Source organism: Helianthus annuus, chromosome 13 (assembly GCF_002127325.2).
Source record: "Helianthus annuus cultivar XRQ/B chromosome 13, HanXRQr2.0-SUNRISE, whole genome shotgun sequence".
Taxonomy (NCBI): Eukaryota; Viridiplantae; Streptophyta; class Magnoliopsida; order Asterales; family Asteraceae; genus Helianthus; species Helianthus annuus.
The window spans coordinates 89,153,206-89,166,719 of record NC_035445.2 but is presented as its reverse complement, the minus strand read 5'-3'; the positions used below and the strand labels follow the sequence as shown (position 1 = coordinate 89,166,719).

The window sequence follows — 13,514 nt, the reverse complement described above, 5'->3', positions numbered from 1 at the left end:
GAGGTGTCGCGTGGCGCGACAGGTAGAAGTCAAAGATTGGTCAGAATAAGCTTCTTCGCGCCACGCGAGGGAGTGAGGAGGTTCTGTAACGTGGCGCGAAAGTGGTACAGCGTGGAAAATTGTAATTTTTAACCTAGTTCGAAGAAAACGTGTGGAATTCATTACGCAGCCACCGGAGGACGATTGGGAGCACTTTTGGGCGATTACTTTCCATCATCTTCCATCTTCCAAGCAAGTTGTTGATGTTTAATCAATTTCTAGCAAATCCTGAAGCAATGATGACCATGATGCGCGGCTAATTCTCTTATAACTTCTACTCGGATGAACTTTTACATTGTTTGGCATTAATTCTTGTTTGCGGATTCGTATAACTGGTACAGCTTGACCACTCGTGTTGGATTCTTGGTAAACGTTTATTGTGTTTGAATTATTTGTCATTTATTAAGCGTATTGGCAACTTCCTTGCGTTGTTAGCGGGTTAGTAAATCGGTGGGTAGTTGATACAATTAAACGGGTTATTAGGTTGCATAGTGAATCTTAAAAACTATCCTTGATAACTAATCAGATTCATTAATTCCGAGGCCATGTCTATGTGGTGTTTTGAGTCGGTAAACAGGTTTTGATGTTAAACGGGTAATTGGGATTCTGGGTAGAGGTTATTCTTTCTCGTATTGATTACAACTCTCTTAATTAGTTTCTTAGCTTTTACAATTAAATTCATCAAAACCCCAACTTAGATAATTTAGTTCTTAGTTAAAACGTGTGTGCAGGTGATCTTTTTGCATGCATACTCGGTTTTCAGGAAGATCTTCTCCGCTCTTGTTTGATCCCGAAATTGAAAAGACCGCACGCCAAAATCTGCTTCTTCGTTCAGCCTTGAAAGGAAAAGCTATTCAAGACACCATGAATCCATCAGAAAACCAATCCACCCACAACAGCAAACACCACAACAAACATCAACTACTGAATTACCACCAATGCCACCACCTCCATTTACATCTGAACCACAACAACAAACCACACCAAGTGCACCATCATCAAGCACAACCACCCAACCAACCTCTGCTCCAACTGGAGAATTTCATTTTATTGGTGGACCACTCTATTCTCTAGAAAGCCGATTACCACCACAGCCCGACCCTTTACGGACCATGAATCAACCAAATCTAGTGCCACACCCGAACCGGTCGGGTGCTATGTTTGAGCAAGTGGATAATAGGGCAAGAACAGAGACATGGGATGATGGATACGGAGACGAGGAATGGGGGATAAACGATGGGTATATGGGGTATCTAGCTGGGTACCAAAATCAGCCAGTTAATCGCAATCAACCGATGTATCAGCAACAGAGACAGCCACGGGGAGTAGATGCTTATCAGACCCCGCCATAGGTTCATAGGGCACCGGTTGCACCTCGACAAAGACAAAGAGATCCTCGCTTCCCGGATCCGAATATTCGAGGGGTTGAGAGTCACTTCAGGCCGCATATTGCTGAGCATGCATACCCGATAGTGATGCCAGTGGCACCGGGTAATGTGGAACATTCGTTTGAAGCAAAACCACATATTCTGAACATGCTACCTACCTTTAACGGGAAAGGTACTGAGGAGCCATATGCACACATAGCAGATTTTGAGGCAGTTTGTGGTATGATTGCTGGACACGGTTTCACGCCAGATCAGGTTAAGTTGGTATTGTTTCAGTTTTCATTAAAGGATGCTGCGAGGGATTGGTTTACATCGTTGTCTTATGCTAGCATTTATACATGGCAAGAGCTGCAGCAACAATTTTTGGATGAGTACTATACCCCGCAAAGAACTAAAACGGGGAGATTAGCAATTAGAGAGTTCCAGCAACTACCGGGTGAGCTTCTTTACGAGGCTTGGAAACGGTTCAATCAATTGATCCGTAACTGTCCTCATCACGGTATTCAAAGATGGGAGTTGATTACTGCATTCCACGATGGGATTTCAAATGAGGACAGACGGGATATTAAGGCTATTACTGGAGGTACCTTTTTGAAAAATCATGTGGATGTAGATTGGGATTACTTAGATATTGTTGCAGCAGATTCAAAGAGGCAAGCACAGTCGGATAGGAATAAAAAGTATCCAATTGTGGCACCATCAAGTGCGAGAGCTTCTAATGCAAGGGTTGCGCAGCTAGAGAGAGAAAAGGAGGCATTGGAACGCCAGTTAGCGAAATTTAGAGGTTTGGGTGAACGGGATGCATTGCATGCGGCGCAAACCTTTCCGGCTTGTGATTCATGTGGAGATTTGGGACATACATTGGATGCATGCCCGGGTCAGTTTGTAGCGGCTGAGGAGGACGTGAACATGGTTTATGGAGAGCAAAGGAATTATGATATGAATTCAAACACATATCATCCAGGTTTGCGTAATCATCCAAACTTTCGGTACAGTAATACTAATCAATTGAATCCTCATTTTTAGGTACCGAATCAAGGAAGCCAGCCGTATCAGAACCGTCAGTCGAATTATAATCAGAATTACCCTCAAGGAAATTACAACAAGGGCAACCAAAGAAGTTATCAGCAACAACAGGAGCAGGGCAAGGCAAATACTTCAAACGAGGAGGTTTCCAATCGGGAGATTATGGAAATGTTGAAGCAAATGAAAAAAGACTAAGAAGTGCAAGCTAAATCTCATCAAGCATTGGAAAAGCAAGTTGCACAACTGGCGACCGAGATGGCACAAGGGAGAAAAGATTCGAGTCGATTGCCTAGTGATACCATGAAGAATCCACAGCATCAAGGGAGTTCGTCTAACGCCAGAATTAATCAGGTAAGTATTCTTCGTTCTGGGAAAGTTTATGATAATCAGGTTGGGACTCCTCCACAGTTGGTTGAAGGTGTTGTGGAGGAAGTTGATGAGGAAAACGAGTCCGATGCGGAGCCGGGACCTATTAGCCCTAAAAAGAATAAAAAAGAAAATCTCGAAAATAATAGGGTGATAGATACTGAACCGGGTGACAAAAAGGGGAAGGGTATGGAGGGTAATATCGTACCATTTCCTAAGGCTTTAATTAATCCTGAAACAAAAGTTGTTAATAAACGGGGCCCACAACAGGATGAGATGTGGGAAGTTTTTAAACAGGTGAAAATTAATCTCCCGTTATTAGACGCAATCAAGCAGGTTCCGGCATATGCAAAATATTTGAAAGAGCTTTGCACCCAAAAACGGCACAACAAATTTCCGAAAAAGATAGCTTTAACCGAAAAAGTTAGTGCCGTTCTGTCGGATGATCTTCCACCAAAGCTCCGAGATCCAGGTGCTCCTCTAATCCCCATTCAAGTGGGTGAATTTAAGATGAGTCGAGCCTTGCTGGATTTGGGAGCAAGTGTCAGCATCTTACCGGGAAGTTTATACGATCAATACGATTTCGGATCATTGAAGCAAGCCGACACCACCGTGGTGTTGGCCGACTTGACGTTAAAACTACCTCGGGGGATCTTACGTGATGTCATTGTCAAAGTTGACGAGTTTTATTACCCGGTTGACTTTTTGGTTTTAGAATACGTGCAAATTGAAAATACTAAACAACCTAATGTCATACTTGGTAGACCATTTTTAGCAACCGCTAATGCACTAATCGATTGTAGAAATGGTACGGTTGACATCACGTTTGGAAATCGTAAGGTCCGATTAAATGCTTTTGCCCGTGCATCTGATTCTCTAGTCAATGATGAATGCTTCATGGCGGACATTATTGACGGGTGTTATCCTCACGAAAGTGGGGAATGCACTATAGAGACGTGTTTTGTTTGTGACAGGGATTTGGCAGAAATAGAGGTGGAATTGGAATACGCGGAAGAAGAGTTGGAGGTGATGGCTGTTAAGGAATTGAAGCCGACTTGGACACATCAAGTCGAGAATTTACCGGATCATATTGACACGCAGTTGAAGCCATCACTTGACTCACCTCCACAAGTCGAGTTGAAGACATTGCCAAAACATTTGAAGTATGCTTTTGTGGGCGACAACAACACCCTACCTGTAATTATCGCTTCCAATTTATCACATGAACAAGAAAAAGCTTTAATGGAAGTGTTAATAGCCAACCGGGCTGCAATTGGGTGGACAATCGCTGATCTCAAGGGGATTAGTCCATCCATTGTTATGCATAAGATCATCACGGAGGAGGGAGCAAAATCGGCTCGAGATGCTCAACGAAGACTGAACCCAAACATGCGGGAAATTGTGAAAAAGGAAGTCTTAAAGTGGTTGGATGCAGGGATCATCTATCCCATATCGGACAGTACTTGGGTGAGTCCGACACAGACGGTGCCTAAAAAGGCGGGCATCCAGATTGTTATAGGTGAAGACGGTAAGGAAGTGGCCACCCGGCCGGTAACCGGGTGGAGAATTTGCATAGATTATAGAAAGTTGAATGCTGCAACTTCAAAGGATCACTTCCCACTTCCTTTTATTGATCAGATTGTGGAAAAGCTCGCAGGTAAGAAATTTTACTGTTTTCTTGATGGTTATTCAGGTTATAATCAGATTGCTATTCATCCTGATGATCAACAAAAGACTACGTTTACCTGTCCTTACGATACTTTTGCGTTTAGGCGAATGCCGTTTGGACTGTGTAATGCCCCGGCCACCTTCCAAAGGTGTATGATGAGTATCTTTTCAGATATGGTCGGGGTGTCTTTGGAGATTTTTATGGATGATTTTTCAATCTTTGGCACATCTTTTGAGGCCTGTCTGGAACAATTGTCACGAGTGCTAAAAAGATGTGTTGAAACAAACCTGGTACTAAGTTGGGAAAAGAGCCATTTTATGGTTCAGGAAGGCATAGTGTTGGGACACGTTGTCTCGAGTAAGGGGATTGAAGTGGACCACACCAAAATTCAAGTAATTTCAACCTTACCACCACCCACAAGTGTCAAAGGCGTCCGTTCCTTTCTTGGACACGCCGGTTTTTACAGACGGTTCATTAAAAACTTTTCAGTTATCACTAAACCGTTGTGTAATCTTTTGTTAAAAGATGTCCCATTTGTTTTTGACAAGCATTGTAAAAGATCTTTTGAGACACTAAAACAAAAGTTAGTTGAAGCACCTATCTTACAATCCCCTGATTGGTCACTTCCTTTTGAAATAATGTGCGATGCTAGTGACTATGCAGTAGGTGCAGTCTTGGGACAGAGAATTGACAAGAAACCGGTGGCAATCTATGATGCGAGCAAGACTCTCGCGGATGCTCAGTTGAATTACACAACCACGGAAAAGGAGCTGCTTGCTGTTGTCTATGCGTTAGACAAGTTTAGACCTTATATTTGTGGTAGTAAAGTAATTGTGTTTTCGGATCACTCTGCAATTAGGTATCTTATGGAGAAAAAGGACGCAAAGCCAAGGCTCATCAGATGGATCCTTTTATTGCAAGAATTCGATTTGGAGATACGAGATAAGAAGGGAAGCGAAAACGTGGTGGCAGACCATCTGTCACGAGTGGTGAATGAGATTGAAGGACCTAAACATGACATTCTGGAAACTTTTCCAGATGAGCATCTACTTACTATTGATACTCAACCATGGTTTGCTAACTTTGCTAATTATGCTCATTCAGGCATCGTTTCGGACCATTGGACGAGATCTAGGAAGGCGCACATTCTTTCACAAGCAAAGCAGTATATATGGGATGAACCGGATCTGTTTAAAGTTGGAGCTGACCAGATTATCCGGAAGTGTGTTGAGGATGAAGAAATTCCATCAGTTTTGTCATTGGTGCACGAATCCGCATGTGGTGGACATTTCAGTGGACAGAAAACGGCACGAAAAGTGCTATCGTGTGGGCTATATTGGCCTACAGTGTTTAGGGATTCATTTGAATACGCTAAGAATTGTTTGCGGTGTCAACAAATGGGTAGCATTTCGAAACGGGATGAGATGCCCATGCAGCCAATCCTTGTTGTCGATATTTTTGACGTATGGGGAATTGACTTTATGGGCCCATTCCCGAATTCGTTCGGAAATCTTTACATCTTGGTGGCAGTGTCGCCACCAAGACCAATGACCATAAGGTTGTTTGCAAATTCGTTCAATCGAACATTTTTTCGAGATTTGGTGTCCCTCGTGTGATCATAAGTGATGGGGGGTCTCATTTCAAAAACTTCAACTTTGGCAAACTCCTTAAGAGATATGGTGTTGATCATCGAATTGCCACTCCGTATCATCCTCAAACGAGTGGGCAAGTCGAAGTTTCTAATCGACAAATTAAAGAAGTTTTACAAAAAACTGTGCGAGCCGACCGCAAGGATTGGTCCAATAAATTGGACGATGCTTTGTGGGCGTATCGTACAGCATACAAAACACCGATTGGAACAACACCGTATCGATTGGTCTATGGAAAAGGATGTCACTTACCGGTGGAAATTGCACATCATGCATTTTGGGCAGTTAAACAGATTAACATTGATTATGATACTGCAGGTAAGGAGCGACAATTGACATTGGCTGAATTGGAAGAGATACGAAATGAGGCTTATGATTGTGCTGCTGCATACAAAGATAAGATGAAAAAAGTGCACGACGCGAAGATTAAGCCGAAAGTGTTTGAAGTTGGCCAGCTTGTGTGGTTATACAATTCCAGGTTGAAACTGTTCCCTGGAAAGCTGAAGAGTAAGTGGACAGGGCCTTATCGTGTGACGAAGGTCGGAAAACACGGTGATTTTGAGATTGAGGACTTTGATGATCATATCCGTCAGATGGTGAACGGCCACAGACTGAAGCCGTACTTCAATGCTCGAGAAATTAACGGTCCTGGGAAGAACGTGGAGGTGCTATACGTGAGCACAGTCCGCGAGTATGTTGAGTAATCGCGCAGGTACGATCTGGCTGAAGATCTAAAACTTAGCGCTCTTAGGAGGCAGCCTAAGGCTCATTTGTAAGTATTTTTCTTGCTTTCATAGTTAGTTAGACTGTTTTTAGTGAGTTTTCGAGTATAACCGTGCCGTTAATCAAGTGTGGGGATGCTCGGGTGGTTTGGTTAAGCTTTAGTGCAGTTGAGGGCAGCGCACACTCGTTTGGGGGGTAGGACAAGGTGATTTTCAAAGAGATTTTATGATCACATAAAAATTACGGCCGGAAAATCAGTTTTGGGAGCATTTTTGCACAATTTTCGGTTGTTTTCGGTATGTTTTCGGAGTATTTCAGGATATGAGATGATTCGAAAAAAGAAAACTATCAGAAAAGGAACCCCAGGTACGTTTCTATTGCTAAAGCATTATAAAAATTGTTTGGGGGTAAAGGAAAGGAAAACAAGAAGAATTAAAAAAAATTTTCTAAGGCATGGAAGCCATGAAAAAAATGTACCCGCTGGAAACCGCTCTTTTTCGCGCCACGCGAGAGAGGAACATCTCCTGGCGCGCCACGCGACGGTCCGCACTTCCGGCCCCAATTCTTTTAACCTAAAAATCAGTCTTCACTTCATAAAACCCCTTCTCCACCATAACCGTCCCCTCTCACTCCCCCCCTAACCGCCGGCGATAATCTCCGTCATTCACCGCCACCAGTCACCACCTCTTTTACCACCACCGTCGCCGCTGTATTCACCACCATATACGCCGGTTACCTCCACAAACAACCAACGCCATCCATGCCGGCGATCACCATACCCGGCGATCACCACCATATACGTCGTTCACCATCCCTCACCGTCGATTATTGCCCACCGTCGACATCCACTTCCGGCCGACGTATACCCATTAACCGACCTCTGATTGACTTCCGTTGATTTCAGCTTCAAGTACATCCAGGTATGAAAGCTTGTCTCTTTAAGTTGTTAAATGAAGATGAATATTTTGGTTAATTGAAAGATTGAGGATTGTTGTGTATGTGTTGAGGTTGATTATTGAAAAGATATGTTGGAATATAGAGAGGGGTCAGGAACTGCAACTTAGTTCAAAATTAGTACAGATTAGTATGACAATTTGAGGTTGATTTGAGTGTGTGAAAAAGGGTAGTGCAAATAATGGTAAAAAGTTTTGATCTTTAGTCAAGAGAGGTTGTAACACAAGTAGTTAAGCGACTGTATGTTGAAATTGTGTTAAAAGGTAAGTCAGAAGGTGTTTGTGTATTTGAGTAGGTGCTGTTTGAGACTGTTTAAGTCGTGCGCACATGAGATTCTTTAGTAATATTTGAACATGAACACGAGACTGCATATAAAAATTTAATATCGGATATAAGTTGTGCAATTTAGTGTGTGGTTGAGGAAGCAAGTTAAGGTAGGAAGTTTGTCGCGGATTAGTGAATATTTGTGATATTGGTTAGGATTGTAGGAAAGGGCATATGAGCGAATAAATGGTACAGGCACACTCATTGAAAAGTTGAAGGGTATCAAAAGAAGTTGATAGAATTCGCATTATAGTCGGTGAGTGTTTAAGATGTGCGAATGGATAGGGCGATGAGTAGTGTCAAGGCAAGTAAGTTAAGTGCGGAGTCAAGCTAGGTGGTTTCGTCGGGGCATAGCGTGTATACATGTATATTAATATAAATTATAAAAAAAACTGAAAATTTATAAAAGGTATACGACACTATTCCAAACACTCTTCATGAATCGTAATTCGAGGCGAATATTGACGTACTTGTTGTAAGTTTCAGTTGATTCGTTTGTCCTCAATCTCCATACGAACGAATGGACCGAACTATATGTCATTCTGACTCGCATCATGATGTCATCATTATTGTTTGTTATTGACTTCGTAACCGCGAATGAAATGCTATACGGTTACGAACGTCACCGGCATTAGACTAACTTAAATCTTTGCATGCTTTCAGGATGTCGGACGAAGGTGCATCAAGCGCAGGAGGAAAACGCAAGCGCAAAGCAACGAAAAAGAGTCAACCGGTCCAATATAGGATGCCTGAGGAGCGGCCGGAACCCAATGCCGTGGCAGTGCCTCTTGATCAGAGGGAGCTGCGCAATCACACACTGTTACAGTTTATGTTGGGCACCGAAGAATATGAGAGATGTGAAAAGTTTTTGGAAATGGAGTTATTTCAGCACAGGACCGTGAATTGGGGAATGATTGATGCTATGGATCAGCGGGAGAGATTGGAAGGGTTGTTAGGCCGTTGATGGTTAGAGGCGATACGGTGCGCAGAGCCACAGTATGCAAAACTCACTGTTGAGTTTCATTCTACTTTTAAGTACTCGCCTGAGTGGTTCATGCAACCATATACAGTTAAGTTTATGTTGGGGCGTCAACCGTTTAGAATGAGTGTTCCCCAGTTCGCGGAGGCAATTGGGTTGTACACCAGGGAGGAGTCAAGCGTAGTGGATTTTAGGAGGTCGTTACGGGGAGTTACAGTTAATCGAGAGGATTATCATGTGACGGAAGCAGAGTTATCTGAGTTTTGGTTGACGATAGCGGACTCAGAATGGTCGACACGTGCGGTGGCATCTTCGATTCGGGACCCGTTTGTCAGATATATTCATAGGATCATCACGTGCACAGTCATGGGTAGGAAGGGTGGAGAAGATAAGGTGAGTCAGAATGATCTGTTCTGTTTGTATTGCATTATGAATAGGAAAGAAGTGAATTTGGCGATAGTGATGTTGGCATCATTCGCACGGGGTCGTCGAAAGGGTAGTCAAGCCAGGTTGCCATTGGGTACTTATGTGACTAGGTTGGCAAGGCATTTGGGGGTTACTGATATATATGAGGAGCGTTTGTTGACTCCTGGTCCAGTTACAGCCGAGTTTGGGATTGAAGAACTGCGTCGAGCGCAGATGATTTGTTTGGACGAGCCGCTTCGTTGGGAGGCGGTAAAGCAGGGTCCTCCTCACAGACAGAGAGTGCGTCTGCAGTCCGAGCGTCCTCCGTCTGCGCATCCTCGTGCGCAACGTCAGGTACGTGTGCCTGCATCAGCACCAGTGACACTGGAGTCGTTGAGGGATATGTTGCTGGTTCAAAATGACGTATTGAGATACATTATGGAGCATCAGCACATAGAGGTGCCGGATTGGTTTCTACCACCACAGCAGGCTGCTGGGGGTGATGAGGAGTCTGGAGGGGATGACGAGTAGGTGGTTCTAGCAGTATCAGCGCCGGTGATTTTGGTTATCTTTTGTATTTTTCCCTCTTATTTTGTTTTTAGCTGATGATGGTCTGTACTTAACTTGATATTTGACACATTTGGGGAAAATTTTAAGGGTTAACCGGTTGGGCTGATATATATATATATATATATATATATATATATATATATATATATATATTATGCTATGATTATGTTTGGTGATGTTGCTAGAATTAGTAATGGGTCGTATTTGGCTGGGAACCGTGGTTGGAGTACTAGTGCGTTTCGGAAGGCATGGAACTAGACAGATGCAGAGCGGCAAGGAAATCAGGGGAGTCTGTTCCATTGGTTTTTGTTGTATTTTTATTTCTATTTTTATTTTCAGTTGTTTGAGTCGTAGTTTCCTGCTTCATTGAGGACAATGAAGGAAATAAGTGTGGGGAGGGGGAAACTAGCGTTTAGTTTAGGTGTCGTGTCATTGTAGTTCAGTCATAGTTAAAAAAAACAAAAAAAAAAGAGAAAATAGAAAATGTCCCGTAAAGGTTTTCGCATAAAATGGAAAATGATAGGTGTAATTAAATCAGTGGCTTTTCGATTACTATATATATGAGATAATAATAGTCGGTCACACGTCTAATTTAGGATATGTGGATAGGCCCAGCCGGTTGAAAGGTTCCTTAGGCTTGATATAAAATAACTTAAAATAGGAGTCTTGTGGGTTCCCGCCTTAGGAGCTATGGTGAAACTGAAACTGTGGAAGGTATAAGAGGTACGTCATAAGTAAGAAACTTATAAGTTTCTCCGATTAAACTGGCACACCTGTTTCTTTTTGTGAACACAAATCCGAAACAGTGTGGCGCCCGAAAAGAAAAAAAAATCATTCCATCCATCCATTCACCTGAGCACATGTAAAAAAAAAACGTGAAGTTTATGGCATTAACCATGGGGATGGTGACTCGTGTGGCGTATGTCCGCTAAACTGATCGTATACAAAAGCATGTAAGCTCACAATATCATCCATTCTTCCATCATAAAGTTTAATCGGACTAACATAAGAGTTTGCTATATAAGACGGTAGATTTAATAGCTTTTAATCTCATAAGCTTGAAACGGGAATAGGTGGAGTCGTAGTCTTTTGAGTGTGGGACCCATAGATGACTATACACTACTTGAACTTAATGGATCGAAAATAAGGGCTTGGAAACCGGCGGTTGGGTTTAAGTGGACAGTATATTCACAATCGTGGTTAACGTGTGATTAGATTCATTTTAATAAAATAATTGAATATATTGAAAGCCATTTGTTTTAGTTGTGATTCCATAGCGAATAATTTTTTCGGGGACGAAAAAAGATAAGTGTGGGGATGTGATGTGCGGGTGTAAACACATCATATTATGTATAGTTTGTGTCGGTTTTAAGCGTTGGAGTATGTTTATTCATAGTAATTTGTGTACTTATTGGTTGTCGGGTTTTTCAGGCTTAACAGCGCTTAAATGCAGTACAATGATCATACAAGCTGGAAAACGGGTGTTACAAGGCAATACGGAGCGAGAAAGCAGTGATGCTGGAAACCATGCCCCCTCGAGCCACGCGAGGGAGGTTATGTGAGGTGTCGCGTGGCGCGACAGGTAGAAGTCAACGATTGGTCAGAATAAGCTTCTTCGCGCCACGCGAGGGAGTGAGGAGGTTCTGTAACGTGGCGCGAAAGTGGTACAGCGTGGAAAATTGTAATTTTTAACCTAGTTCGAAGAAAACGTGTGGAATTCATTACGCAGCCGCCGGAGGACGATTGGGAGCACTTTTGGGCGATTACTTTCCATCATCTTCCATCTTCCAAGCAAGTTGTTGATGTTTAATCAATTTCTAGCAAATCCTGAAGCAATGATGACCATGATGCGCGGCTAATTCTCTTATAACTTCTACTCGGATGAACTTTTACATTGTTTGGCATTAATTCTTGTTTGCGGATTCGTATAACTGGTACAGCTTGACCACTCGTGTTGGATTCTTGGTAAACGTTTATTGTGTTTGAATTATTTGTCATTTATTAAGCGTATTGGCAACTTCCTTGCGTTGTTAGCGGGTTAGTAAATCGGTGGGTAGTTGATACAATTAAACGGGTTATTAGGTTGCATAGTGAATCTTAAAAACTATCCTTGATAACTAATCAGATTCATTAATTCCGAGGCCATGTCTATGTGGTGTTTTGAGTCGGTAAACATGTTTTGATGTTAAACGGGTAATTGGGATTCTGGGTAGAGGTTATTCTTTCTCGTATTGATTACAACTCTCTTAATTAGTTTCTTAGCTTTTACAATTAAATTCATCAAAACCCCAATTTAGATAATTTAGTTCTTAGTTAAAACGTGACACTGACCACAGATTCCCCGTGGATACGATACCCTACTTACGCTATCTACGTAGCTTATTTAGGTTTTTGATTGACCCTTACGACAGTCATCAAGTATCAAATCCGCTGTTAAGCATTTTAAGATTGAATATCATCTGTTGTTCGTTAACATCTGTTGACCCATAGCAGACCTTTGCATCTTCAGACATTTATTCATCAGCAGATGCTCTCTTTTGTCAAACTTTAGCTACAACACACCTTTTATAACACCAAAATATACGGTAAATTCTTCCAAAAAACTGTTATTGATAAACAAAATTGTACAATAATACTTAGGAATTACTGAAATAATTAAAATGAAGATGCGACAACAAAGATTAATACTATTAAAATTTATTCATTTAGTCAACGGTGGTAAATCAACAGTCGTTAGAATACACAGTTGTTTCATCATCAGCAGATGTTCTCTTTTACCAAACTTTAACTACAACAGACCTTTTACAACTCCAAATATTGACTCTCTGTAATTTGCAGGAGCACAAATTCTTCAAAAAACTGCTATCAATAATCAAATTCTAAACATTTATTTTATCTTTGCACTCATCTGTTCACCATCAAACCAACCCTTGATACTATTAAACCTCTGTTGACTTACCAAACAGATGTTTAGACATAATTCAACATCAACATAATCTGTTCACCATCAAACCAACCCTTGACACTATTGAACCCTGTTGACTTACCAAACAGATGTTCAAACACAATTCAACATCAACATAATCTAAATCTTACTCAAATACTAAATAAGTAAAACTAAAACACAACATAGATTCATAAAATTAAAATTTATTCATTTATTCATGACAGTAAAACTAAAAGTCCAATAATTACATCACATACTGAACAACATTAAAGTTCAAATCTAACAATAACAACAAGAATTAAGAAACTTTAGCTTCAACTCCATCGATTGCTGAACCTCTCGATGTATGTCCTTCAGCATCGCCATGAACTGCACGTCTCTATCACCGCACTCTATATTACTGACAACATAAAGCTCACGAACGGAAGTTGAAGGCATCCGCATAAGATCTCTGGAAACCTGCTCTCTAGTGAAC

At 41.7% G+C, this 13,514-nt stretch overlaps 2 protein-coding genes across 2 annotated transcripts; both read left to right on the top strand.

Moving 5' to 3' along the window:
- Positions 1-1,514: 1,514 nt before the first annotated feature.
- LOC110901241 lies at positions 1,515-2,648 on the top strand. Its single transcript, XM_022148079.1, has 2 exons — positions 1,515-2,339; positions 2,454-2,648. Exons 1-2 carry the CDS (start codon positions 1,515-1,517, stop codon positions 2,646-2,648), a joined length of 1,020 nt encoding a protein of 339 aa, XP_022003771.1.
- A 60-nt stretch (positions 2,649-2,708) lies between these two features.
- LOC110901240 lies at positions 2,709-9,102 on the top strand. The gene is made up of 4 exons (XM_035982272.1): positions 2,709-4,476; positions 5,014-6,046; positions 6,163-6,828; positions 8,802-9,102. The coding sequence occupies exons 1-4, from the start codon at positions 2,709-2,711 to the stop codon at positions 9,100-9,102; spliced, it is 3,768 nt and encodes a 1,255-aa protein (XP_035838165.1).
- The last annotated feature ends 4,412 nt before the right edge of the window (positions 9,103-13,514 follow it).

Excerpts from the sequence above, each read along its gene's own strand:
- LOC110901241 (XM_022148079.1), top strand. The coding sequence starts at position 1,515 with ATGCCAGTGGCACCGGGTAATGTGGAACATTCGTTTGAAGCAAAACCA. Across the intron at positions 2,340-2,453 it reads CTGAGGAGGACGTGAACATG|GTACCGAATCAAGGAAGCCA; the intron begins GTTTATGGAGAG and ends CCTCATTTTTAG.
- LOC110901240 (XM_035982272.1), top strand. The coding sequence starts at position 2,709 with ATGGCACAAGGGAGAAAAGATTCGAGTCGATTGCCTAGTGATACCATG. Across the intron at positions 4,477-5,013 it reads GATTGTGGAAAAGCTCGCAG|ATGTCCCATTTGTTTTTGAC; the intron begins GTAAGAAATTTT and ends TTTTGTTAAAAG. Across the intron at positions 6,047-6,162 it reads CCAAGACCAATGACCATAAG|ATATGGTGTTGATCATCGAA; the intron begins GTTGTTTGCAAA and ends ACTCCTTAAGAG.